Genomic DNA, 26,475 nt, shown 5'->3' on the forward strand with positions numbered 1-26,475 from the left:
TGAGCGGAGGCATCACACTAAATTAGAGACCCTCCCGACTCACAGCTCTGCATCTGCCAAGCTGAGCAGCTGCCAGTGGTGAATGCCCAGTGCAGTAGCAGTGGGCACCCACGCACTGCCCAGGGAGGCTGCAGTCCCCAGACTGCCCAACAGCCAGCAGCATGTCAGGCCTGGTGTGCCAGCTCTTGGTGTGGGGTGCTGGTCCCTACCCCTGTGTGTTGGCTCTCTCCATCCCGGAATAGCTTGTGCCGGGGCTGTGGCTCTCCCTCACCCTAGACCAAGCTGAGGTCTTGATAGCTCGTACCAAGCATCTGTGTCAAGGGTGCTTGTGTGCCATCCATCACTGGGACTTTTGTGAACTTTTTACTTTTTGTGGCTCTGATAACACCAGGGTTCAGCCACTTCCCTGTGCCAGTGTCCCAGACACCTATCCTAGCTGGGGGACAGGATTGTGCCTTTCTCTGCTCACTTACACTACTGCCTGGATTCAACATGTCCCCTGGCTCCTGCTCTGTTAGGAGGGGATATGCTTTGCTCCCTTTCAAAACCCTCCAGGCCCAAATTTACCTTACCTCCTCTGCAAGGCCCCAGGAGCCTGGCTTTCTCCCAGAGCCCATGGGAGGGGTAAGGAGCCGGGCTTCCCAGGCAGGCTGGAGCAAGGCTGCGGGTCACAGCCTGCCGTTGTTAGGGCTGATTTAGGCTGGGCAAATCCCAAGGCTGAGCTCCCCAGTACACTTTTTGTCTATGCCGCTCAGCCTGGTTTCACTGCACAAGTACTGCCAGAGCACTCCCAGCCCAGCCCGGTGCACCCCTGTTCTACATGGGACTCTGCCCCAGCCCCAACAAACCCAAGGCCTTATAGCTTGCAAAAACTGGTGCCTGGCATCTTTCCCCTTCCCTGATCTCTGGTCACTGGAGGCTAGGATCCCCTTGTCAGCATCCCCAGGCTGTGGGTGCTGGCCCAGGGGCTATGCCCACGCCCCCCCGCCCCCTGGGATGTCCCACCACTGGGCACTCACTGTCTGGAAGTCGCTACCGTTGCAGTCTTCACCGCCGAATGTGCAGCGTACAAGCATCTCTCCCAGGTCCATCTGGTGGCCCACACGCTCATAAAACTCCTCCAGGTGGAAGGGACGGTTCTTCTCCTCCTCAGTCATACCCAGTGTCCCCAGCAGAGCCTCCAGCTTGCTCCTCTCAGGGCTTTCTGGCACCAGGGGCTGGCCAGCACCATCTAGAAGACCCAACATCTCTCCTGCCCAGTGCAGATCGTGGCTGGAGAGCCACGAGAAGCGGGCAGGGTTGAGGTTGCAGAGCGTGATGGCAGGGAAGATCTTGTTGTGTTCTGTCTCCTCCTCCAGCTGGGTGCTGTGGGGGTACTGGAAGTACAAGCCCACACATTTGGCATAGGCGTGGATGAGGAGGGCCAGTGAGCCCAGGAAGGCCAGCAGCCACAGCAGGTTGCGGGCAGTATAGCGCCGGTGCCGGAAGATGTGCTGGATGCCGTGGAGGGTGGAACGACTGGCAAACTCTTCCAGGCTGCATGGGCGCTGCTGTGGGGGTGGGACATCGCCCGCTGGGTGCCTTTTAGGGCAATCCCCTGCAGGAAGGGCTGCAGAGGACCAGGAGGTACCCCAGGGGTGTGGGGGAGGCCTCTGGGCTTCCTCCAGCCACATGCTGCCACCCGGGTCTTCCTCTCCCCACTGATCCCAAGGTGCCAAGAGGAGGTTTGAGAGTGGATGGCCGTCACTGCAAAGGGCGGGCTGGGCTTGCGGCAAGTGATGTGCAGCAGTGCTGGGGCGGGACTGGTGCAGTGTGGTGCCACCCGCACCCTGCCCCAAGCGGGAAGCTTGCTGAGTGCTGAGATCACAGACGTACTTAGCGATCACCACATCCTACAGGAACTGGAGCCAGAGGCTGAAACATCCTGGAAAGCTCAGGGCACTCTCACCACATGTCTCCCGGGGTTGCGTGCAATTAGTCGGAGTCTTGCTCACTTCCGCCAGCTCTGTGCACTTAGCGTGGGTTCCCCAGAGAGCGGGGAGACAGGCAAATCGGTAAATTCCTCACAGCCCGTTGCCAGGACATGTAGGAGCCACCTGGGCAGGGCTGCATGGCCCTGGGCTCAAGGAGAGGTGCATGAGCAGGCATGTGTTGGAGGGCAACAGCTCTTTGTCCATGGGGATATGGGATAACCCCAAGCCTTGCAACCAGGCTGGCCAAGGAGCCGGGATGTATCACTCTTGCCACAGCTCCTGGACCCTTGGACTCAAGCATCCCTTCGAGGCTCCCAAAAGCTTCCAGGGGCCAGGCTCCCATGAGCACAGAGTGAGGGGTGGTAGAGCACACAGGGGCAGTGACACAGACCTTGGGGGAGTGCTGGGTGCTGGTATTACCTGCATGCCACCATAGGGATGCTGCCAGGCTCTCCAGTGTGGCACTACCTTGAGACAAGGAGATCTGACTCAATGGAGGGGCTGGCACTGCTCAGTATCCCTTGCCCTCAGAGTGTGCAGGAAGACACAAAACTCTTTATGAGTCCAGCATTGAAGCTGAAGGAAACAGTTGCTTGTGAGCACTGAGAAGCACTTGTGTACAAAATCTTGTCTCCCTTCCTGAACCACCCCAGTTTGTCTAGTAAAAGATAATGCCTTTCCCTATTGGGCTCATCACATGTGCACGCGCCTGGGTAGATCCAACAGCACTGCTTCGCTGGCAGTGGCAGAGAGCAGAGACACAGAGCAGACCCATGCCTGTGAGGCCAGAGAGACAGGTTGGGATCAGGGAGGGCACCCAACCTAGGACTGGGGGATGCATTCCCCCACTCTGCTCCCCAGAAACGTCCCAGGAGGGAAGATGGGGAAATCAGAGGATGCCTGGGCACAGGGAGGAGGTGATGCCCAGGCCCTGTGGGCCTGGAAGGGGGCGAGGGGGCTGGGCTCTCTCCTGCAGATGTTTGGAGCTGGCCCAGTGCCCACAGGGCTGTAGAGTGAAGTGATAGGCACTGCAAGACCCTGGCAGTGTCTGTAACCACGGGCTGGCAACACTGGCCCTGCCCAGTTGCTGTGCTCCCCTGGCCTGCGCTCCCCAGCACAGCTTTAAATCCATTAGCTTTGCATAATTAGATTTTTCTCAATTACCAGATTATGATAATTAACAGCTCATTTGTAGGAGGCAGTGCCTAATCCCGGCATCACGCTTGGCTCATTGCCAGCCTGGCTCTTGAGGCTGCTGATGCTGGGTCAGTGGGCAGTAAAGCAAACATCAGCAGGTGGAGCCTCAGGTATGCTCCCAGGATCCCCCAAAAGCTCTCCACTACAGCTGACCAAGATCTCCCCCTCACTGCCTGGCCAACTGCCTGGTCCCCAAAAACAAGGGGGAGAAGGAAGGGACAGTATGCTCTAGTGAAGGGAGTCAACAGGGTTTTAGAAATGGCTCAGGCACCCACATGGCTTCAAAAGTGTAAAAATCATCCTGAGATGTGTCCTTCTGCAAGCAGCCACCAAGGGAAACCACGGGAAGGGTTAGCATTGTGGGCTGGGCTGGCATGGCTGCAGTCATTAAGAGTCTCTTTAATGAACTTTCCCAGTCAATAATGTTGTGAGGAAGGACAGGAGAACAAGGAGGCAGCTGCTGGTAAGGTACCAATCTTCATCATGAGAAGGCAGGGCAGTTCAGGCAATTACTGCCCATCAACAGACCTTCATCCCTAGTAACATAATAGAGCAAATATCAAGAGAAAAATGATTCTGAGGACCTCGAGGGCAGGGGAACAGGGAGTAATAAAGACGTGCTTGGAGCTCACATGGAATAAATCTGCCCAGTCCGACTTGACTGCCTTTTTTGGGTAAAATTGCTAAATAAATTGATGGTGAGGAGACAAGAGGTGTGATATATCAGGCTTTTATTAAAGCATTTGATATAGCATCTCAGGGAATTAATTCCAGTCGGTGGGGACAGCCATGCCTTGCCTGGCCTGGGTGCAGCTGAGGAGGCGAGGGAAATGGGGCAGCCTTGGACACAAGTGGAACATAGTGGCATCCTGTGATACCACTGAGTGCAGAACTGACAGGGCAGCTGCTCTTCTTCCATCTAGGTGAATGTGCCACAGCTCCTGCTCCATGACCTGTCTCCAGGGCAGCTGTGACAGGAGCACCAGTGTTGCATCTGGATTATCTGGAGGCATCACTCTGAGACAGTGCCCATAGCAAGACTCATGCCTCAACTGCACCTGTTTGGGGCCATCCCCTCTGTGTGCCCAGGGCCATTCTGCAGCTTCAGGACTTCTCTGCTCCTGCCATGGGCTTTGCTTGCAGAGCTCTGGCTGGTAAGTGGCATCAAGTGTGGGCAGCGGTCATGCCCAGCTAGGCACAACTGGATAGGATGCCTCAAGCCGTTCCCATGACTCTACTTTGCATGACGTTTCTGCTCTTCTGCCATGAGCGTCTCCAGGCGGGGGATCTGGTCATGCCTCTCAGCCCAGTATGGGCTGCAGTTTTGACTCATGCAGGCAATAAATCAGCCTGCTTGCCTGGAGGTGGCTGTGTGGCCCCTGCTGCTTCAGCTCATATTTCCCAGCCTCAAATACCCCGGGCTGCCGGAGAGCTGGATGGTTTTGTGCCACTCCTCCAAACTCCCCTTGCTCTGTTTTTGTCACCAGATTTTTCCAAAACCTCTCAAGTGTCCCCATTTGCAGGCACAGCATCTCCCAGCATGTGGTCCCAACCAGCAGCCCTGCTGGGAAGCAGACCTGTTCTAGCCCCAGCTGCTTGACACCACAGGGAGCCAGATGAGCCTCGGGAAGGCAGCTTCACTCAACCGTAATGGCATTTGCTCCTCGACCAGATCGGTACAGGGTCAGAGGTCCTCTGCCAAATTTTGACATGTTTTGCTCAGTAGGGGAGCAGCCCAGAGTGTGCTTTTTGCTGGAAACCACCTGGAGTGTTTCTCCTTGAAAACAGTTTTTTCCCTGTGGGGTTCCTTTGATGCTCACACTGGGAGCACCACATGCAGCAGTTACACTCCCAGCTGGAGTCTCTTTTCCTCTGACTGAGGAGTTCCTCTTTCTGTCCTCTACAGACCCTTTCCCTGTCCAGCAGTGCCAAGTAGCCAGGGGCTGGAGGTGTTGGAGGTGATGGCAGGCTCTCTGATGGAAACAGCCCTGCCACAGGGCAGTGAGCGAGGGAATCCTTCTGCTGGCAGCACCTACGAAGTGTTGGGTGCTGTGAGATCCTGGGGGAAGCCGAGGGAGAAGCTTCCTTCATGACGGCACAGCTCACCCTTGGTGCCTGGCCAGCCAAGCTGCCCCATACGAAAACCATTAAATCCATGAGACTATTCAGGCGTCCCAGGTGGGTGTGATGATCAAAGCACAATGGTTCAGGGGCCAAGCAGAGAGAAAAGATCTGTGTTTGTATGGCATCAGCAGATTTCCCCGCAGCCCTCACTTTTTGGGCAACAGAGGAAGCTATTAAATGAGGCGCATCCACAGTGGTCCCAGCAGGATCCTCTCCCCTATATGCTATCTCCTCTCTCCTTGCAGTCTAGCTCTTTCCCGCACCAGCCTCTTTCCAGCTCCTTGCACTGGTGCTAATCCCTTAATCTGTGCAGAGCAACAATTTTCTGCATGGCACAGCTGCTGCTTTGAGATCTGCATCCCTCCTCCCCCCATAGCCTGCTCCCTTATCAGCAGCAGGTATCAGGTGAGCCAGGCACCATCTACTTCTGATAAACCCATGTTTTATTTTGCCCTATTTACATTTATCTCCAAGCTAATAATTATCCTTCATCTTGCAACGTGTTGTGCTGCCTTGCGTGCTGAGGAGTGGAGGTGACAGGTGCTTTGCCAGGCAGTCCTGGACCAGTGTCCTCCTGGTGGGATGCAAGGACCTGGTGAGGTGATGCTCCAGGACGGGTCCTGCCCACCACGCTGGCTGCTGAGCTATCCCTCCTCTCTCAGCATCCAGGCCGCGTTCCCTTTAATCTCGCACAGCGGTGGAGATGGATTCTCTCCCTGTGAGCCAGATGTGTTGCATGGAGCATAAACACCCGCGACAGTTGTTGTGCTCCTCGGTGCGAAGGCATCAGATGTCTGCATTAAAACAAAGCTCTCCACTTAATTACTCAGGCTGATAATTCAGCGCGTGGAGGCGGCTCTGGCTGAGAGCAGAGGGCTGGATCACAGCTGGGACTGGAGAGCCTTGGAGTGCACATTAATCCCACTCTTGCAGCCCTGATTAACGGTGCTGGAAACCTGCCCGCCCCACTCATTCCCAGGGGAAGGGTCTGTTACTGCCCCACTGGAGGCTGCCCAGGCTGGTGCCCAAGTGGCTCTGCTGACCCCTCGCTAGGCCAAGGTGCCCCGCTCTCAGCATCTTTGGGGTAGGGTGGTCCAGGACATAAGGGACCATCACTCTGAGGGTGTTGTGCTGCCCTGGGAACACCCATCTACTGCATCTGGAGCCCATGGGATCTGGGTGCAGTATGGTGAGGGCCAGGCAGGACCCCAGGGTCACCCTGCACAGGGACCCACTGCAAGGGAGAACCAGAGATTGGAACTGCCACTGGCTGGTGGGAACTGGAAACAGACCATGGTTGGGCTCAGAGCGAGACCAGGCAGACCACCTAAGGTCTTCCCCCTGGGGCCAAAGTTGCCTACTCCTGCTAACCTGAATTTCTACTTCCAGGACCAACAAACACCTCCTACAAATTCTGCCCTTTCTGGGGGAGTCCCTCACTCAGCTGTGTGCCCAGACCCGCAAGCACCCACCTAGCTCTGACAGTTTATCTGGGATGGGATTCTCCCCTGGACCTGTCTCCCCTGCTCTCTCCCTCCTGCCTGGTTCCCCAGCCCTGCCCCTACCTCCTTTCATCTCCTTATTCCTCCTTGACCCCCGTGCATGGGCATCCCTGGATTTGGGGCATCCCTATCCCAGTAAAGCCCCCAGCAGATTGGCACTGACGAAGATCTGCCTGTGGGGTCCTGTCTGTCCAGGGAGACTGATTTCCTCCAGCTCTTCTCCTGCCCTCTTATCTTTCTTCCCTGGTCTGCACATTTTGCTCTGTGTCTGGGGTGAGTGGGAGTGACAGACTCCATCCTGCCTGGGCTGAGCATCCAGGCTGGTGCTGGGCACGCAGGTCAGACGGGCCCAAAGCAGGCAGGCAGGCAGATGCAGGCAGCACCATCCCAGCGGGGCCCCAAGAGTTAAGCTGTCATGTATTCAGGGCCACGCGCTGGCCAGGAATTACACTTTTATCGGCATGCGGTGCTGCCGCCACTTGAATTGGGACTGGGAACTCTATTTCCGAGCTCACCCAAATTATTCTCGAAGAGATAAAGCGCGGTGCAGAGCAGCGCCGGCGCTTCATTAACATTCCCCAGCCCATTCAGCTTTAAACGAAGATTGCCTGCCTCGGAAAATGATAAAATTGAACATGTGAAGCAGGGCATTATGTTCCATCAGCCGATATTATTTCCCACGCAGAGGCCGAGCAGAGACACAAACAGCTATTTATGCAGTGCCTGGCCAAGCCAGGGTGGCTTGGGAGGGGGGAACAGGCAGTCGTGGGGACACAGAGTGGGTGGGCATAAGAGGGTCTGCCTGCATACTATCAAGGCTGTTCTACCCTTCTGGGGGCTTCCAAGGCTTGTACCCAGGGTGCATGGTGGGTCTGGAGACCACAGACCTGCTCTATGCATGGTGTGGAAAGGGGCTTAGGGATGCATGCATTCCTCCAGGCAGTGCTGGCAGGGCTGGGTCATCTCTGTCTGCTGCCCTGACCCAGAAATGCATGTCCCCTATCAGAACTGAGCAGGTGGGGTGCTGGCTCCATGTGCAGCAATGGGGTCTCACCCCGTGGGTGGGTGCTGGGCCAGTGGAGTTGGGGACCATCCACAGCCAGGGAGCGTGTGCCTCCCCAGAGGCAGGCAGGGAGGGCTGGGCAGGCGGGGGAGGGCTGAGCAGGAATGCCCCCGGGGCTGCAATTGGATTTTGCTTGGCCATGCTGAGCCTATCGATCCAGCAGTAATTAAAGTCGCTCCAAAACCTGACTCATATTCAACCTTGGGAGGAAGGAGCTTCTCTGAGAAACACCCTCTGCTTCCCATGCGCTGGCACGGTGTGGAGCAAAGCCTTGCCAAGGTGCTTCCAGCCCATCTCTTTGGGACAGGAACCCTGCCTTGGGAGTGCTTGGGGCCTAGGCAGCAGCACCCATCAGGCAGCATTCTGACCAATGTCCTCAGCATCATGAAGCCCCGCTTGTGAATGCTGATGAGGTTCAGCCCTTGAGGTGGGGTCCATGTTGCCTGGACGCTATAGCTATTCTGTGGACCCTGGCTGTTTTGTCCCCATGTGCCTGAGACACATCCCTGGGATGTGGTAGTGCTCCCACATGCCCCTTTCTTGTCATCGTCTGGGCTCGATGACAGAACGACACAGGAAGAGGAGCCTGTTGAACCCACAGGCACTCCTGAGAGGCACTGGGGTGTTGGGGTGGACCTGCTGCCACGTGTTTACAGGGTGCAAAACCCCTTCTCCAGGTCGGAGGCAGCCGCGGAGGTGTGAAGGCGGGCGAGGAGCCTGCGAGGTGTTTGTGTGTGCGTGTGTATGTGTGTGCAGGGACTTGCACGCCTAGCCCTGCCACCAGCCCCGCTGCTATTCTTGGTATTCGCAGCGGGTCGGGACATGCCTAAGGAGGGGGAGCTGCCTTTCGTCGGTGCCCCCCGCACCCCGTCCGGACCCTCCCACGAGAAGGCAGGGCCGCCAGGACCCCGGGGCTGCGGCAGAGAGGGGGTGCGGGGCGGGGGGCTGACCTGGGGAGTCCCACGGGCAGCGCGGGCAGCGGCGGGGCTTTGCGGCGGGGAGGTGGCTCCATCTGCAGGACACGGACCTGGCCGGGAGACCCGGTGCGGGGGATCCTCGCCGCCCCCGCCCGCCGCTTTTCATGCGGGGCACAGTGCTGGGGGACAGCGGTTCCTCCGGCTCCTCCGCCTCTATCCGCTCCCTCCTCGAGATGCGGGGCTGGAGAAGCGGTGCCCCTCCCGCACCCCTGCATACGCCCGGTGTCTCCCACTCCCGGTGCTCCCACCGACGTCCCTGCACCCCCGAACACCCCGCACCCACTGCCCCTACACCGCTTAAGTGTTCTCATTAGGTACATCCAGTGCCTGGGCATCCCCCGCGCCCAAAGGTAACCCTCACGCTGCTCCGCACCCCTGTAGCCAGTGCTGCCCCCCGTACCCCGGTGCATCCCACGCCTAGGAATCCCGGGAACGCTCCCCCTCGCCGGCAGCAGCCAGGACGGCGGGTCGGGCCCGGTGGCGGCGGGAGGCGGAGGCGGGGCCGGGCCGGGCTCCACCCCGGCCCCCGGCCCACATAGGCCGGCCGGGAGGGCCCCTCGCCCCCTGAGCCTGCGCCGTCCCGGGGGCGCACGGCCCATCCAGGTGGTCAGAGGAGAGCGTGGTGCAGAAACTGCGGGTGGATCCACGGGAAGGGGTGCTGTGCTGCCTGACTGCGGGGTTCCCGTCCCGTCCCGTCGCGGGCGGCGGGATGCTGCGGCAGCGCTGCGGGCGGCTCCTGGCCCGGCTGGAGCAGGGACTGCAGCTGCTGGAGCTCGGCGGCAGCGTGGAGGAAGGTGGGTGCGTGCAGCCCCTCGGCCCGGGGCATCCCAGGACCCCTGTCTCCGTCGGGGTTTGGGGGAGCTGGCTCCGCTCCCGGCTGGCCACCCGCTGGTTTTGCCCCCAGACTACATCCGGATCGCTCGGTGCTTCGAGGCGACTCGCCAGAGATGCTGCCGGCTGGAGCAGGACGGGCGTCGTGCCCGCGAGAAGCTGGCCCGTGTGGAGGCCGAACGGGCAGCGCTGGAGGTGAAGCTCAAGCACGCCCGAAACCAGGTGGAGGTGGAGATGAAAAAGCGGCACCGGGCGGAGGCTGAGCTGGAGAAGCAGGTCAGGGGGCTGGCCACAGGGGTACCCCGCAGGGCTGGCTGTGGGGACCCCACTGTCTCACCGCCACCCTGTTTCACTTACAGGAGCGCAAACTTCAGCTCGTCTTTGAGTCTCTGATGCGGGAGCCATGGGGCAGTGAAATGCTGAGCAAGAACCAGTGCTCTGTTCTCAGTGCCCTGGCCGGCCGGCGCCTCGGGGCGACCCTGGCACCGGGCAGGAGGTGAGCAGGGCAGCCCCTCTCCCTCTCACTGCTGCTTGCCTCGAGGGACTGGTTGGGCATGGGGGTGCTTGGGCTCTACGGAGGCATCAGCCGTGAGCTCCCAGGAGCAGCTGTGTGAGTAGGTGCTGGCTGAGGGGGGAATTGCTCCAGCTGAGCTCACTCTGCAGGTCATCTGCAGTGGAAGAGTCGTGTCAGTCCCTCCTGTCCCACTCAGATATCAGCTATGACCGCACCGAGGACGATGTGGTAAGGAGTGTCCTGTGACTCTCAGGGTTCACCCCAGCAGCGAGGGGGTGTTTTTGCACCACTTTTGCAGTGGAGCAGCCCCTTTGCATGTCCATGGTTAGGGGTGGGCTACTGTCGGAGCTGGGCATGAATGCTGGGGTTGCACCTGGCCCTGCCAGCCCCTAGACTCCCTGCTGCCTTTCAGGATGTTGATATGACGGTGGTGCGGACTCTGAAGCGCAAAGCCCCGGAGAGGCAGGTATGAGGGAAATTCTGGGAACCCCAGGGGCTGGTGTTGAGGTGGACTCTGTGCCCCTCTGTGGGTTAGGATCCCCCAGCTCCGATCCACTATCTGGTAATATACCCTTGGGTCCCTCTGCCCACTGAGATCCTAGTGTGCAGCCCATGTTGGGGTGCTGGCCCTGGGCCATGAGAGGTGAGGGCACCCAGATACTTACCCATCCCAGCACAAGAGGCTGCAAGAAGCCTGGCAGGGGGTTTAATTTATTGATGCTGGGCTGGGAGCATCGTCTCTCGGCAAACCTCCCGCGATCAATAGAAACTCCATTATGCTCCACCGTGGCCCAGCTGGGCTCCTCAATAATTCATCCCCATATGTGGGCATCCCGCACCCTGTTCTACTTGCACCTCTGCATTGCAGGCCTGGCCTGGCCTCTCCCAGCCCCAGGGCTGGCTCCAACCCAAAGTGGGGGCCTGGGTCCCCAAGGTGCCTGGTGTGGGGCAGGCAATGCTGGGGGGGTGAGATGAGACTGGGACTTTTTGTTGGGCTGGGGCCACTTGACGTGAGTGCTCTGGTGCGTGGGGCAAAGTCAGGGAGAGGTCTCTGCCTGCTCTTCACACTATTTTCTCTGTTACTAGCGTGTGTCCCTGGCCCCTCAGATTGGCCCTGTTGTGATGGCAAAGCGTCACCGTTCTTCTGTGGTACCCCACAATGCTGTGAGTAGGGACCCCAGCGTGCCCTGAGCAGGGATGGGGTGCATGGGTTGTCCTGTTGCCAGAAGGCAATACTGCAGCCTTCGGTCCTGTGGGTGCTGGGGGGTCTGCTGGGGGGACAGTTGTCCCCTCTGGGTGCCTGTGTCCTTCAGCCTATATCACCCTGGTCCCAGTGGGGACAGATCCCTGGCTGTGGAGAACCACAGCGATGTGGATCAGGTGGAGCAGAGACCATGAGGGAGATGTTGGAGAACTGTGGGGCTGCAGACAGGCATCTTCTCATTGCCTCCTCTTTGACAGGCAAGTGTCCCCTCTATGCCCCCTTCTGCTGAGGTCCCAGGCCCTTCTGGAAGCCTCCTGCCCACTGCTCTGGTCCCACGCCGCCGTTCTTGCCAGGGACATCGTGTCTCCATGCGTGCAGGTCATGGGAAGGGCTGAGGAGAGGGTTGGTGGGTGATGCGGGGTGAGCCTCAGGATGTTGCTGTCACATGGGAGGGAGGGGATCTGCTGAGGGATGAGTATCCCCACCATGGAGGTACTGGGGTCCTCTGGACATGCTAAATGCCACTGTTCCATGCAGAGGTTCCCTGAGAGCTGGAAAGCCTCCCCACATCCCAGCTAGTAGATGGGATGGTTTGCCTTTCAGGTCTCCCTCCACTACCTCCTCGCTCTGAAGAGCTGACCACGGTGTGCAGCACCACTGAAGCTCAGGGCTGCCATGCCCCTGGGCAGGAGAACCACACTGAGGGCAGCTCAGTGGGGCAGCCAGCACCAGCCTCCTTCCCCTCGCCTCCACAGAGCCTCCCACCAGTCCAGCACCAGTTCACATCCAAAACGGTTTGAGTCTCAGCCTCTCTCTCATCCTGGGAGGCAGGCAGGGGGAGAGGGTTATGGGGGGGGCAAGGCTCTCCTCTATCCCCCCACCCCCTTAGCGCTGCCTGCAGGGGGAATGGATGGAGGCAGTGGGGGCTGGTTGAGAGAAGATAAAGGAGTGGTACTGGGTATCTGCAAGAAGGGGGCCCCTGACCCTGCTGCCCTCTCCAGGTGATCCGCCCTGAGCCATGTGGTGTCTGTGGCTCCCGCATCCGCTTTGGGAAGACTGCCATCAAGTGCTGTCAGTGCCAGCTGCTGCTGCACACCAAGTGTCGGGAGCAGTGCCCCAACCCTTGTGCACCCCGGCCTCGTCACCACGCCTGGCCCCGTGAGGTGAGGGGGCACAGCAGTGCTTGGGGGCTGCTCCATGTCCCCATGGGCTTTGGGGCTATCAGCCCCAGGGTACTGGGCCTCTGCCCACCCTGACTGCAGGGCTGGGTGGTGAGCACAGCGTGGGTCAGCGTTGTCCTCCGCAGGGTGTACTGGCTGACTTCGCCCCCTCCACAGCGCCTCTGGTGCCCCCGCTGGTGGTTCAGTGTGTGACCGAGGTTGAGACGCGAGGCTTAACTGAGGTAAGGGCTGGGACGGTGGAGGTGGCGATGCTGTGGTTCCCACGGGGCTGAGCCTCTCTCCTTGTGCCCCAGACAGGGCTGTACCGGGTGCCGGGTGCGGACCAGCTGGTGCGGGAGTGGAAGAGGAGGCTGCTGCGGGCTGGGGGTGCGCTGCCTGCCCTCAGCAGTGTGACTGACATCCATGTGGTGTGTGGTGTGCTCAAGGACTTTCTGCGGGGGCTCAAGGAACCACTGGTCACTTTCAGCCTCCACCCTGCCTTCCTGAGTGCTGCTGGTGAGCAGGGGTCCCAAGGTGGGGCATGGGGGAAGAAGAGGCTGCTTCTAACAGTGATCTCTGGTGCCACCACAGATATCCTGGATGATGCTGCCTGTGACACAGCCCTGCGGCATGTGGTGAGCAAGCTGCCCCCAGCCAACAGGGACACCCTGGCCTTCCTCATGCTGCACCTGCTCAAGTGAGTGGATCATCCTGGTGCGGGTTCTGTCCCCATCTTCTGGCTCTCTGCCTCTCGTCCAAGCCTTGTGCCCTAGAGCAGGGAAGCTGCAGATAAGGGACCCTTTGGCTGGGCAGCATGCTCACACCCTCTGTCCCTGCTTGCAGGGTGTCACAGAGCCCTGACTGCAAGATGGACGTGCTCAACCTGTCCCGTGTGTTTGGCCCTACGCTGGTAGGACACAGCTCAGCCAACCCCACACCACTCGCCATCATGGAGGACACGCCACGGCAGTGCAAGGTGAGGGGTCCTTGAGGCATGGGGTGTACCCTGGGCACTGCCACCATCCCTGTCCTAAATCCCTCTCTGCCCAGGTGGTGGCTCGTCTTCTCTCGCTGCCACCTGACTTCTGGAGAGGTTTTGTGGGGACAGAGCAGGAGAACCTGGTACCGACGCCAGCCCCAGGGGGTGAATGTGGTGAGACACAAGAGCCCCAGCCCCTCCTGCCCTGGCCTTGTGGCTTCTCTGAAGGTCGTCCATGGCGGGGGTTTGATAGCTGTCCCCACTCTGTCCTGCAGAGCTGTTCTTCCATCCCATTGTCTCCCCGGAACCCAAGCCAGGCCAGCTGAGCCCCATCGGTACCTGCTGCCTCCCCAGCACCCTGCGGAGCTGTGTGGGCATGGCCACCCGGCCCCCGTGAGTGCTGCCAAGGGTGGGTGGGAGCCCAGGGGAGCTTGCTTTGCACCCCTGACTCATCTCTCCCCACGCAGGCAGGGGCCGGCCCCGAGGAAGGTGGGCCGGTTCTTCCCTTCTCCGGTGTAGCCTGCAGCAGTGACTCCCTGGGAGCGTGGAGCTGGCACTGGAGGAGGAGCAAAGCCTGCAGCACCAGGCTGCCTGTGGGGTGGCAGTGCCGAGCTCGAAGCTCTGCAGTGCTTCCCTCGGGACTGGGGAGCAGAGCTGGCTCTGCCCAGCTATGGTGGTAGGGATGCTACCCCAGTGCTGTACTTCGTCAGTACTTTGTCAGGTTTCCATTAAATGTTTGCAGCAAAACATGCTTGGCTGTGGCTGCTGTCTGTCTCTCCCTGCTGCTGCCAGGTGCCAGGGGTTGGGGATCACGGGCATGAGGGAGCCTGGCTGGGCAGTTGACAAGAGTTGTGCAGTAAGTACAGGTGTGAGCAGTGCCTATTTTGTGAGGGCAGACAAGGCCCCGTTCTGCCTGAGCTGAAGCCCTCCTCTCCTGCCCTGGAGTCCAGGATGTAGGAGGCCCCTCTTTGAGCCCAGATGTTGGCCTCAAGTAATTGGAGCTGCTGCTGCTCAGGGCAGGACGACCTTAAACTGTTTCCAGACTTCCTCATGCCTCAGTGGAGGCCCCTTTAACTCCTTCCTCTCCTCCTGCAAAGCCCAAGCAGTACTGGAATGTACAGCTCTTTCCCTCCAAGACAGGAAAGCAGAATGATGCTGTAATGGAGCAAGGTCCTAGGAAGGGCTCATCTCCCAGACAGCTCTGTGCAAGAGGGAACATAGGGAAAAGGGGCATTACACAACAGGGCTGAGAACTGCCCCAGGGTCACAGCCAGCAGCTGATAAACCTTTGTCCCTGCTAAAAGCCAGACCAGATGTGGCACATGGGAGAAAATTCATGTACGATCAAGTACTTTGGCTCAGTTTTCCCCAGCGCAGGAATGTACACCAGAGGGCAAGGAAATTAACACATCCAAGGCAAAGGCAAAACTGAAGGAGTTTAATGTGCTTAAAGCCAGGGAACAGCTAATCCCCACCCAGGACCACAGGAGAACTGGCACAGGAAGGCACAGGGCTGGGAGCAAGGATTTACTGCAAATCCAGCGAGCTGGGGTGGTATTGGATGAATGGAGAATACCTAATGTGGCACCTCACTGAAGGTGAGAGGCAGGATGGGGCCCTTGGTGGAACGCAGGGCTTTAGCACAGAGCTCAAAAAGAGGGGTAAATAGATATAGGGCAGTGTTGGTTACAGTAGAGAGCCTGTGCTTCAATAAAATCAGGTTTTTGAGACAAAGTGAGGTGCTAGATCTGCCACCTCTGCACATGTAAGTTGATTGCTCTGGTGCCCTGTGAATGTGGCTGATGCAAAAAGAGACATGCAGTGAGCCCCTCCAACCTGCAGCCATGCTGGTGTGAAGGAGGCTGTTAACCCACCAGGGTAGCAGTCTTGCTGCCATCACTCTGAGCCCTGCCTAGGCAGCAGGCACAGGTCTCAGCCTGACAGAAGCAGGCTTGGTAAGGCTGGCAGCTCTTCTGGCTTGTGCTGAGCCCATGGGGGAAGAGGTTGTGCTAGGGGAAGGGGTGCTCTTGCAGTTCCCTCCAGGGCCAGGAGCCTGCCAGTCCAACCCTGCCCTTGTGTGTCAATGCCCTTAGGACAGCTTGGCCTTGTTTTCCCAGCAGGAGGCAGGAGCCCAGCTCAGTCAGTTGCAATCACACTGATGAAATCAGAAGCCTCCCAGCTGGCTCCTGTGGGTAAGCTGCCTAAACAGGACAGGCACATTCAAAGCTCCCTGGCCTCTAAGGTGGGCCAAGACCTTCCAGGGAGATGCAGACAGCAAATGATGAAGGGAGAGACTGGTGGAGGAGTGGCAAGGTGGGGATGTTAGTGCCCTTTGGTAGAGAAAAACCCAAAATTAGGCCCACAACACTGCAGGCAGCAAGTACTCCCTGCACACGTATGCAGGCTGGTGCCAGGGTCACGTGCTGTCCCTGAAGCCTTCATGCTGGCCCAGGGCTGGTCTCTGGGCTGCAAGAGAAGCAGCACGCAAGGCTGATGCTCACCAGCTTTAATGTCTGTCTGGAGCAGTAGTCAGGCACTTGCAGGGCTCCTGGCCTGTACCTACTCCTTTGGAGGTACTGAGAACCTCCCAGGAGGGCACAGGCTCCTGTTGTAGGGCACAGCAGGGAGTGGGTGGCTGGTGCTGGCCCCTGACTCACAGGATAATCTGGTTTTTATAGCTGCGGCTCAACTCCTTGTGAGGAAGGACAATGGAGTTGAGAATAACGACCTCAGCAGGGATGGTGACACTGCAGCCTGTGGGGACAATTCAAGGGGGTTAACAGGAGGGGAGAGACTGCCTCGCCGAGCACGGCCACGGCCATTCAGTGCAGCAGGGACGTACCCAGGATTGTGATGGATGGTGTGAGGCGTCCATCCCGGAAAAGAGTCTCACTGTCGATCTTGGCATAGGGATCATTGGGGTTGGGGTCACTGGGCGTTCCTTCAACCCGGGCCCAGCGCCCAATGGTGCTATCCCAGCCCACAATAGTATTGAGGACACAGGTGTGATCCTGCGGTGAAGGAAAAGGGGAGGCAGGGTGCTGCTGCCTCCCTGCAAGAAGTGGGGGTTGATACCCACTCCTTCAGGCAAATCCTACTTACGTGGAGTGAGGCGCCGTGCAGGACAATGGACTCTCGCACACGAACACCAGCTCCCACTGACACACCCTCCCCAATGGAGACATTGGGGCCCAGCTGTGAGGACAGAGGGAGGTGATGAGGACAAGGAGGACAATAATGCCCTTGGCACCCTTGAGCATCTCCCTGCTCCAGGTCTCCCACAGCCTGTACTCACCACTGCAGTGCTGTCAACGGAAGCTGTTGGGTGAATGTACACATTCCCTGCAACACAAGGCAGTGGTGTCAGGGAAGGCAGCTCACAGGAGCCTCTTTGATCAGGGGAGATCCTGCTCATGGGTCCCACTGCCTCCCAAGGCAGCCCCAAAGGCATTAGCGAGTCAGAAAGGTACCTCGGATGACAGGGCCTCCAGGTTTGTTCTGGGCCAGTCTCTCTGGGTGGCTTTTGCTGTACTGGTTCAGATAAAGGCGGCTGGCATAGATAGCAGAGCTGGAGAAGGAAAAGCAAAAGATTGTTATTGTCACTCTGGCACTACCAGGGCAGAGGAGGAGGATCCAAAATCAGCACTGCCCACCTACCCCCAGGACCCTGCCTGAGCACCTTCCTCTCCCATCCCTCATATGGATCACTTGATGCTCCTGCTGCACCAACTCTAGCTTCAGCCCTTACCCAGCTGACTTGATCTGGCTCCAGAAGCCATCAGTTTTGTAGACATAGAGTTTGCCACTCCCAGCCAGTGCTGTAAAAACGTCCTGCTCTAGCCGGATCACTTCTGCACGCTGCCAGCCATTGGAGCTTTCCTCTCTGCAAGAAAGAGTCCTGTTAGACACCCACCTCAGTCATGGCCTTTAGCCAAGGACCTTGGCAGAGATACCCTCCCCAAATCCAGGGGCTCTGATAAACCCAGATTCCTACCTAGCCATGCACTTCTCCCCAAAGGTAGGGACAGAGCCAGCCATGGGGCCAGGCTGGGACAGTTCTACTGAGCACCAGAGCAGCTGAGGGATGGGGCTCTGCCAGCCAAAATAAACTCTGAGCCAGAAGTTGATGGTGCAAGAGCCCCACCCAGTCCATGTGGGTGTATGATCCTGCCCCCAGTCCAGAGCCTGGCACAGCTGGAGTTTAGCTTTGGTGGTGGCATAGATGACAGGTGACAGGCTGGCTGATGCAAAAAGCTGGAGAGGGGAGCAGAGCATTCCCAGGTGAAAGGCTTGCTCAGCCCCTTGTCCAGAGCTGAATGAAAATGGGGTGGGAGGAGAGGAAGGGAGAGGGGGAGTTTCAAGCTGGCCAGGAGGGGAGCAGAGAAAAGAGCAGGCTGGAGGAAGGAGGGAAGCATGCATTATCACTAGGAATGATCCAGCCCAGAGAGCAGCCAGTGCAGACACAGAGGGAGACTTACCCAAGGTAAGGACAGCTTGTGCAGGACCAGGAAACAAGTGAGTGATGGCAGAGGAGGAGAAAAGATAGAGAAAGAATGGAGGATGAGTGTGTCGCTGCAGCCCCGGGAAGCAGTGGGGTGGGAGGGACGCAGAGCAGAGTGAGGTACTCACAGTGCTAGCTCCTGCTGGTTCCTCTGGAACACCTCGCCAATATGCTGGAAGATGGCAGGTGTGAAGAGGTAGATGCCGCAGTTGATGATCTCACTGACAAATGTGCTGGGCTTCTCCACGTAGTGTTGGACCTGGAGGCGAGAGAAGAGATGTGAATCCTGGGGTGCAGCCCCCACGCCCAGCGTCACACCCTCTGTGTTGCGCTGGGAACGCGCGCCCACGCAGGCAGCGCAGCACCCGCTGCCCACGCTGTGCTCAGCTCTCTGAGGCCCTCCAGTACCTCCTGCGTGTCTGCGTTCGCCACGATACAGCCGTAATTCAGTGCCTGTGTCCTGTTGGCCTATGGAGCAAGGTGGAGCAGCGGGCATGTGGATGCAGAGCAGATGAAACCCAAAGCTCACAGCCCAGGACCCACCCACCACAAGAGCCGCTGGCTTCTAAGCCCATGGCAGAGCACTGCAGCTCTTCTGCTCCCCAACACCGCCACTCACTGTGGTACCCAGAATGACAAAGCTGTGCATGTCCCCATGCTGCTGCCGGAACTCCAGCATCTCCTGTAAGGGGAACTCTGAGCACACATCTGCATTGAGGACAAAGAAGGCCTCAGCACCACCTGACAGGATCTGGTCTCGGAAGTGATAGATGCCACCACCCGTGCCCAGTGCTGCATACTCCTGGAGATACCTGTGAGCCAAGTAGGGAAAAGCAAGGGCTTAGGGAAGCAGGTGCTTGGTGGCATCAACTGGCACCAAGGCCAGAAAGGGTTGGGAGAGTCTGGAGAGACATAACCCTGCCATGCAGCAATGGGGCTCACATGGACACTGCACAGAAGGAGGCCACGGCAGCTTAGAGCTGGGCTAGAGAGGCATCTGTTGAGCACCAACCAGCCAGGGCAGGGCCCAAGGCAATGGAAAGGTGATAGAGCTAACAGGGGAGGCCAGCTGTGCCTATACATGGTGGGACAGAGCCCACCTACCTAATGCCCGAGTGCTGGCTGGGGGCTGCCAAGCTGGGGAAGGCAGGTGAGGGGCCGAGCCAGGCTGTGCCGCTGTTTGTGCCCCGGGGGCGCGAGAGTTCCTGCCCACCTGATGGGGATCTTGAACTCCTGCTGTGCTGCCACCAGAAAGCGGCTGAGGGCCTCGTGGGGCTGGTAGAAGCCCATGAGCAGGATCTCCTTCATGCCGGGCACCTGGAGAGGGACGAAGGGAGGGAGCAGAGTGGAAAGCGCGGCCCGCAGCTCCACGGTCCCAGCCCCGGCCCCCCGGCCTCCCGTACCTTGGCGCAGGCTTCGATGTGGTGCTGCACCATGGGCACACCGGCCACGGGGAAGAGCGGCTTGGGCACCTCGAAGGACAGCGGCCGGAACCGAGTCCCTGCGGAGCAGAGCGGGGTCGGCGGGGCGCTGCGCCGGCAGGGCGCCCGGCGGAGCCCGCGCACTTACCCTTTTGCGGGCCCCCGATGAGGATGACGGCCTTGAGCGGCATCGCGGCCCCGCTCCGCTCCGACGGCTCCGCACCTCACCCCGCACCTCACCCCGCACACCCGGCCCGGCCCCGCCGCCGCTTCCGCGCACGTGGCTGCGACACGTCAGCGCCGCGCCGGGCGGGGCTGCGGGGGCCGCCCGCGACCGCCAGGGGCGCCCGCGGGCGCTGTGCGGGGCCCTGCGGGTGTGCGGGAGCGGCGCTGCCCGTGCGGAAGTGTGCGGGTGTGTGCGGGAGCGGCGCTGCCCGTGCGGGAGTGTGCGGGGCCCTGCGGGTGTGCGGGAGCGGCGCTGCCCCTGCGGGTGTGCGGGAGCGGCGCTGCCCGTGCGGAAGTGTGCGGGGCCCTGCGGGCGTGCGCGGGGTCCTGCGGGTGTGCGGGAGCGGCGCTGCCCGTGCGGGTGTGTGCGGGGCCCTACGGGTGCGCGGGAGCGGCGCTGCCCGTGCGGGTGTGTGCGGGGCCCTGCGGGTGTGCTCGGGGTCCTGCGGGTGTGCGGGAGCGGCGCTGCCCGTACGGGTGTGTGCGGGGCGCTGCGGGTGTGCGGGGAGCGGCTCCGTGTGTTGGTCTGCGCAGGGCAGCGTGAGGGTGCGAGGGAGCTGCTGTGCCCGTGCGTGTGCCCCAGAGCGTCCGTGTGCGATGCGGGGACACCACGGGCTCTGACACGCCTTTGGGCACACGAGTGTGCGACGCGGACAGGCGTGTGAGCTCGTGTGCGTGTCGGGGGAGCGTGTGACAGCCTGCAGGCACGAGGCTGTACCGTGTGCCCGCGCCCACAGCGGCAGACACAGCACCGAGGGGACGGTGGGTGCAGCGAGGGGCAGCCGGGGGGGCCGGCGGGCTGTAACCAGAGCAGCCCCTGCCAGCACGGCCCGGCCTCATATGGGCAGTGGGTATTTATAGCCAGGCATCGGATCCCTCACCAGCACCCACTGTGTCCCCAGCAGGAGCCCAGCCCTGCTGTCTCGCAGTCCCAGCCATGTTGGGCCCTCTGACACCCCATATTTTCGCTCCATGACGTGAGGGCTATGTGAATCAGCTCCCCTGCGCTCATCCCAGTACTTTGCAGCTTCCCTGCCTTCTTCACCAGGTTTTGAATACCATTCCTAGCCCAGCCCCACCTGGAAGCCTTCCTGACCTCAGAACCCTGCCCTCCTGAGGTACCAGGATCTGCACTTCCGACTCCCACAGTTGCCCCCAGCAAGGCACTGAGACTGGAGGAGCTGCTCAAGGTCTTTATTGCTGCTCTGGCACATTACTTGCTCCAAACCACGGGGACATTGGCAACTCCAGAGCCCGGCAGAGACAAGGGAACAGGGATGGGGATGGGAATGGGCAGATATCTTCTCCCCAAAGTCAATAAATAAAGGCCTATCACTACAGCAGCATCTGGAAGGGGAGTACCCAACCACTGCCCCGTCCACCTGCTCAGGGCACCCAGGCCATGCTGGAGCATCGTGCCACCAGCTGGGGAGGAGTGGGGAGGGGACACAGGGCTTGGCAAGGCACCTCGGGATAAGATGGGAAGGGTGAAGAGTCTGGGGACAGGTGGGCAGGCTGGCAGTGGGGTACAGGGCAAGGTCCAGAGCTGGGTGGGCAGAGCACGAGCAGCATGGGCCTGAGCAGACGCAGGAGGTGTGCGTGGCACCTGGGTGCCCCCCTGCGAAGAGGGGGAGCCTGCCAGTCCCCCGCCCTGGCATGGGGCACAGCTGACAGCCCCAAGGAAGGCACCGGCATTGGTCCTGGGGCCCCAAACTCACTCACCAGGACCAGGGCTGGGAGAAGTAGAAGGTGGGGGCCTCATAGTTTCTGCTCCCAGCCATAAGGACTGGGGCTGTGCCGGTTGGCAGGGAGGTGTGAGCAGGCCCTTCTCTGCAGAAACCACTGGAGCAACCTCAGTCCTTGGGTGCTGGTGTGCAAACTGGGCGGAGCACAGGGACCCGCACGCCGTGGCTTGGAGGCAGCTGAAGGCTGCGGTGTAAGGCACACGGCTGATGGGGCCTGCGCAGCCAGAGCTGGCTGACATGCTGGCAGCTCTCCCCCTCCCACCTGGGGCTTCCCTTTCCCCACTGTCTGCATCCCATTCTTCTGACCCTCTGCCACATTCTCTGTTCCTTGCAGCAAGACTTCCCCACCAGCCGCCCACTGCCGGACCCCCCTGCTGGTCTGGCTGGGGCAGCACCTCCTCTCCATTGGCACTGCCAAAATGATGCTGGCCGCCATTGTCCCTGGCAGCAGCACATGAGGTCCATGGACTCATCCTGGCGCGTCCTGGCTCCTCCTCAGCCGCCCTGTACTGCGGCCCATGGAATGTTCCTCTGGCTCCTCGGCCCTCATGGCCATGGCCGAGGCACCAGCTACTGTGGCCCTGGTGGCTGTCCGCCCTGGTAGGAGCGGAGTAAGACCTTGTGCTTGGTGACGGCCTCACCACGGCGCCGCTGGTGATCCACCAAAAATTCCTTGAGACGGTTGGTGGTGAAGGTCAGGGTCTGGCGGCGCAGCTTCATCAGATAGGCATCCTGAAGCCAGGCATTGGCAAAGCAGTCCTTCACCGTGGGGCGGCTCCTGGGGCAGAGCCAGCTCTGCGTCAGGAACTGCAATTTGCCCACTGACGCTCCACCCCCTAAACCCAACCACCACCCTTGTCCTGCAAGGCTCAGGGATCCCAGCAGGGACAGACATCCACTGCCAAGAGCAGGGAGGGACTCCAGGGCCCTGGGCTCAGGAGATCCCAGACCTCTCCAGAAGCAGGGATGGGCCCCAGGGTCCCACTGAGGATGTCTGGAGGGGTCCCGTGTGGCAGGGAGCTAGCTTGGTCACAGGCACAGTCTGGGGCCACATGTCCTCCCTGGCTGGGCCAGGCACTCACCAGGGGTGGACAGTGAGGACCTTGCGGATGAAGAGGGCAGCAGTCTGTGAGACATTTGGGTACAGCCTGAAGGCATCAAAGCGCCCTGCCAGTATGCGGTTCTCCGTCTCGATGGGATCCAGTTCGAAAAATGGTGACCGCCCGCTGAGCCTGTAATGGTGGAGGGGGTGGCATGGGCTGGGGGACAGCAGCGGGAAGGCCCCTTGCACATAACCCTCCCTCCCCCTTCCCTGGTTTGGAACAGCCACAGCTACCCAGGGTGTCTCCATCCCCATGTCCAGCTGTGAAGGGTGTGCTGGGCTACAGCATCCCTCATCCCACAATCAGCTTGGTGTCCCCCATGGCACCAAGCCCTGAGTGGGGCTGACTACACTTCAAGGTGCTCATCCCCCGGCCCCTTCTCTTACATGATGTAAGTGAGGACACCAACGCCCCAGACATCTGCTGCAGAGCCCACCGGGTCCCCCTTCACCACCTCTGGCGCTGTGGGCAGGAAAGCAGATCTGTCATACATGCTGAGACACCAGCACCAGCATCCACACCACTCCCAGCACCTCCAGAACCTGCAGTAGCCCCAGCACCCACAGCATCCCCAGTATTCTCAGCACCTACAGAAGTCACCACATCCCCAGCATCCACAGCACCCCCACACAGTATGCCCAACACCCACAGCAGCCACAGCACCCCACTACTGCACCCTCCAGCACCCCTCCCTGACACCTACGCTACCCTGACATCCCAATACCCTGACAGAGCCCAGCACCTCCAAAGGGATCCCAACTGCCCCACAGCTCCCAAACTCTTCCACTGACCCCAGCGGCTCTCACAGACACCCCCCCCCAACCCCAGCTCCCCCAAAAACACAGTTCCTCCCAATTCTCAATATCCCCAGTGCATGGGCATCCATTCACATCTTTCGGAATAAGCATGCTCAAGTTCCTTCCCTCTCCTCATCCCCACCCCTATGCCACTGCACCCCTCACACATGTGCCCCAGGGTGCCCCTGAGGTGCCCCACTCACACATGTACTCCAGGGTGCCAGCACGTCGCCCCAGCTGCCGCAGCACAAGGGGATTGTATGTCTGGGCACTGCCAAAATCAATGATCTTGAGGGCATTTGTGCTTGAGAGGATGATGTTGTCTGGCTTGATGTCGAGGTGCACGATGCGGCGGCCATGCAGGTACTCGAGGCCCTGCAGGAGCTGCACTATGTAGCTCACCACGTCATCCTCCGAGTAGCGAAACCTGGGGGCAAGTGGCATCAGTGGACAGTCCTGTACTAGCAACTGTCCCCAGCAGGCCTGTGCCCACCTGTACCTGTCCACAATGCTGTAGAGGATCTCCTTGCCGGCACAGTTCTCACAGATGAGCACCAGGTAGCGGGGGGTGATGTACGCCTCGTGCAGGGCCATGATGCGCTCGTGGTGCAGTGCCTTGAGGATTTCGTACTCCTGCAGCACGCTCTGCTTCCTCTCTGCCTCATAGGGCACAATCTTGGCCATGAAGTGCTTCCCTGTGGCATTCTCCTTGCACAGACGAATCACCCCGAAACGGCCTCTGCAGCATAAGGCAGCACTCAGCATCTCTGGCATGGAGCGCTGGGGGCAGAACATCCCTGACAGAGCATCGTATCCCATGGCTACTCACCTTGCCTTCTCATCCAAGAAAGTGTATGGCTTCTGGGGGACACCCTGCCGCAGCGCCGTGCCATCTTTTGCCCCTGGGACCCCACTCTCAGCTGGGGGCTCCTTGGAGGATGGGGGTGGTGGTGGTGGGCTCTGGCACAGGGGGTGATGTGGGGGGCATGGAGACAAAGGAGGTGACCATGTAGGCAGGCATCTTCCGTGCAGGTGCAGTGTTGGGGGTGGGAGACGGTGTAGGGGCTGGACTGGGGGTGCTTGACACTGGGGAAGCAGGGGGGGACTTGGAAGGTGACAGAGCCTGGGATGGGGGGGAAGTGTCCGTGGGGGGTGCATCAGACCCCTGTGTGGAGGTGTCTGTGTGGGGAGAAGCAACAGTCCGAGGAGGGGTGAACGTCAGCTCGGGGGGAACATAGACAGTGATGTTAGGTGGAAGTTCGGGGTCTGGCGGATGACCCTCCTCATGGGGAGCAGGGGACTGGGGGATCCCTGGGGGGACACCCGCCTGTGCATCGCCAGCTGTCTTCTGTACCGCTCCCTTGTGCTTGCGTGGTGGTGTGGTTGGGGGGACCCCTGCTGTCAGTGGCTCCAGCTGCTCCACCGGTGTCTGGGTTGACCGGCTGGAAGCCACCTTCTCAGGGACGGGGACGGGGACAGGGACAGCAACATCCTTGGCTGGAGCAACTCGGGCATCTGAGGGAGCAAAGGAAGGTATGAGCCAGGTGGGGGTAAGCCAGGAGTGGGTTGTAAGAGGCACCTAATTTTCCAAAGCACTGAGGAGGAAGATGCACTGGGAATCAAGGACGCCCAAAGCATCCCAGAGGCCCCACAGCTGCCCTGTACCCCATGAGACAAGGTTCACTCACCTGCCACCTCGAGATGCACTTTTGCTGAGGGGGTGCTGTAGGGTCCCTGCCCAGCCTTGTTGACACAGGCCACCCGAAATCTGGCAGTGCTCCCAGGGGGCAGGTCTGTCACATTGAAGTAGCAGTCCACGATGCCCGTGCTGACAATCTTCCACTCATGCTCCCCTGCCAGAGAAGGAATAAGATGAGGCCAGGACAAATCAGGGACAGAGGCAGCCCACAGTCCCCCATCCTTGACGACATCAAGCCACAGGGGACAGCCAAGACATTGGGCACTTTTGTCCTGTCTAGGTGTCCCCGTGAGCCCATCTTCCTGGCTGTGGCTCCTAGGGGACAAGAGGCAGTGTGTGCCACGTACCATCCAGCCTGCGCTCCAGCGTGTAGGTGCAGGGGGCTTTGCTCTCTGCGGGCTTCCACAGCACCAGCACCGTGTTCTTGTACTTCTGGGGGATCTCTGGAGTGCCTGGCCGCCCAGGGAGACCTGCAAGGGGACAGACAGGGTGGGCTGGGTGCCTGGCCAAGGCAGGGCAGAAGCTGCTGTGATGTGAGGACAGACAGCACATGGGCTCAGAGATGCTGGAAGTGCTCATGTAAAACCAACCTGTCCCCTCTCAAAAAGCCCCAGTCTGGTGCAGATGCAGAGAGCAGAACTTAAGTGACCTGCTCCAATTGGTCCCCAGCCCTGGGGTGTGTGCCTGGCTTCTACTCTTTCCCCATGGGGCAGCACCTCTGTCTCCCAAGGTCCCCCCAGCCTCCTTACGTGCCACAGCCAGTGTGCAGGAGCTGATGGCCGTGCCCAGTATGTTGGCGGCTGCACACTCATACAGCCCTGCGTCCTTCCTGGAGACCTTGGTGATGGTGAGCATCTGCCGTCCGTCCTTGCAGGAGACAACGTTCAGTGCACTGTCTGGTCTGCAGAGACTTCTTGTCTGTGGGGGAGCAGAGGAGTGAGATGATACAGTGCCCCTCTAGAGCCCACCCACTGAGACAACGTATGCAGCCCCCACCTTTCATCCACAGGATCCGGGGGGTCGGGCTGCCAGCAGGCAGGCAGCAGAGGGTCAGTGCCTCGCCCTCCAGCAGCACCTGGTCCTTCAGTTTGATGTGGAAAATGGGGGGGAAATCTGGAAAGCAGAGTGGTGGGTTAGGCTGGGACAGGGATAGGCACCCACCATCCCATCCTGAGGCTTCACCTACCTGATTCACTGGGTGTGTGTGGCCGGCCAGCGGCAAGTGCCTCCTCCTGCAGAAGGCTGGAGGGGATGCTGGGCTGTGAGGCCATCTTCTCCTTCTTGCCCCGGGAGAGCCCCCACCGCTCCCAACGGGACCTCTTCTGGCTGTCACCCCCACCTGTGGGCACCCAGGGCAGCTGAGAGAGGGGCCAAGCCATGGCAGCCATGACTGCCATGCCCACAGCGACTGGGCCATGGGTCCCCAGCAGGAGCCTCCCGTAGGATCCCCCCTCATCGCT

General features: G+C 60.0%; 3 protein-coding genes across 3 annotated transcripts in view; 1 reads left to right on the forward strand and 2 right to left on the reverse strand.

Annotated features, from left to right (window-relative positions):
- Positions 1-9,545: 9,545 nt before the first annotated feature.
- LOC126652739 (rac GTPase-activating protein 1-like) lies at positions 9,546-14,198 on the forward strand. The gene is made up of 16 exons (XM_050339827.1): positions 9,546-9,630; positions 9,741-9,943; positions 10,027-10,163; positions 10,331-10,409; positions 10,594-10,647; positions 11,268-11,345; positions 11,643-11,763; positions 11,989-12,179; positions 12,387-12,548; positions 12,692-12,787; positions 12,860-13,061; positions 13,137-13,242; positions 13,389-13,521; positions 13,596-13,698; positions 13,800-13,917; positions 13,992-14,198. Exons 1-16 carry the CDS (start codon positions 9,546-9,548, stop codon positions 14,041-14,043), a joined length of 1,920 nt encoding a protein of 639 aa, XP_050195784.1. The 3' UTR covers positions 14,044-14,198.
- Positions 14,199-14,940: 742 nt separating this feature from the next.
- On the reverse strand, positions 14,941-19,680 carry GMPPA (GDP-mannose pyrophosphorylase A). The gene is made up of 12 exons (XM_050340305.1): positions 19,595-19,680; positions 19,429-19,526; positions 19,239-19,342; positions 18,645-18,837; positions 18,434-18,493; positions 18,154-18,284; positions 17,273-17,407; positions 16,995-17,092; positions 16,820-16,866; positions 16,627-16,719; positions 16,367-16,535; positions 14,941-16,278 (listed from the first exon to the last, which is right to left on the reverse strand). Exons 1-12 carry the CDS (start codon positions 19,635-19,637, stop codon positions 16,178-16,180), a joined length of 1,272 nt encoding a protein of 423 aa, XP_050196262.1. The 5' UTR covers positions 19,638-19,680; the 3' UTR covers positions 14,941-16,177.
- A 1,168-nt stretch (positions 19,681-20,848) lies between these two features.
- Positions 20,849-26,475, reverse strand: part of SPEG (striated muscle enriched protein kinase) — a 31,035-nt gene continuing 25,408 nt past the window's right edge. The window contains 13 exon segments of the mRNA XM_050339600.1: positions 20,849-22,194; positions 22,499-22,648; positions 22,906-22,981; positions 23,520-23,743; positions 23,816-24,055; positions 24,146-24,259; positions 24,261-24,831; positions 25,005-25,169; positions 25,363-25,485; positions 25,765-25,915; positions 25,917-25,933; positions 26,012-26,128; positions 26,202-26,354. Of these exon segments, the coding sequence (XP_050195557.1) occupies positions 21,987-22,194; positions 22,499-22,648; positions 22,906-22,981; positions 23,520-23,743; positions 23,816-24,055; positions 24,146-24,259; positions 24,261-24,831; positions 25,005-25,169; positions 25,363-25,485; positions 25,765-25,915; positions 25,917-25,933; positions 26,012-26,128; positions 26,202-26,354 (2,309 nt within the window). The 3' untranslated portion in view covers positions 20,849-21,986.

This window comes from Myiozetetes cayanensis, unplaced genomic scaffold (genome assembly GCF_022539395.1).
Source record: "Myiozetetes cayanensis isolate MyiCay16 unplaced genomic scaffold, myiCay2020 scf9, whole genome shotgun sequence".
Classification (NCBI taxonomy): Eukaryota; Metazoa; Chordata; class Aves; order Passeriformes; family Tyrannidae; genus Myiozetetes; species Myiozetetes cayanensis.

Excerpts from the sequence above, each read along its gene's own strand:
- LOC126652739 (XM_050339827.1), top strand. The coding sequence starts at position 9,546 with ATGCTGCGGCAGCGCTGCGGGCGGCTCCTGGCCCGGCTGGAGCAGGGA. Across the intron at positions 11,764-11,988 it reads TCGTGTCTCCATGCGTGCAG|GTCTCCCTCCACTACCTCCT; the intron begins GTCATGGGAAGG and ends TTTGCCTTTCAG. Across the intron at positions 13,243-13,388 it reads CTCATGCTGCACCTGCTCAA|GGTGTCACAGAGCCCTGACT; the intron begins GTGAGTGGATCA and ends CCCTGCTTGCAG.
- GMPPA (XM_050340305.1), bottom strand. The coding sequence starts at position 19,637 with ATGCCGCTCAAGGCCGTCATCCTCATCGGGGGCCCGCAAAAGG. Across the intron at positions 19,527-19,594 it reads CATCGGGGGCCCGCAAAAGG|GGACTCGGTTCCGGCCGCTG; the intron begins GTAAGTGCGCGG and ends TCTGCTCCGCAG. Across the intron at positions 17,408-18,153 it reads AACCAGCAGGAGCTAGCACT|AGAGGAAAGCTCCAATGGCT; the intron begins GTGAGTACCTCA and ends TCTTTCTTGCAG.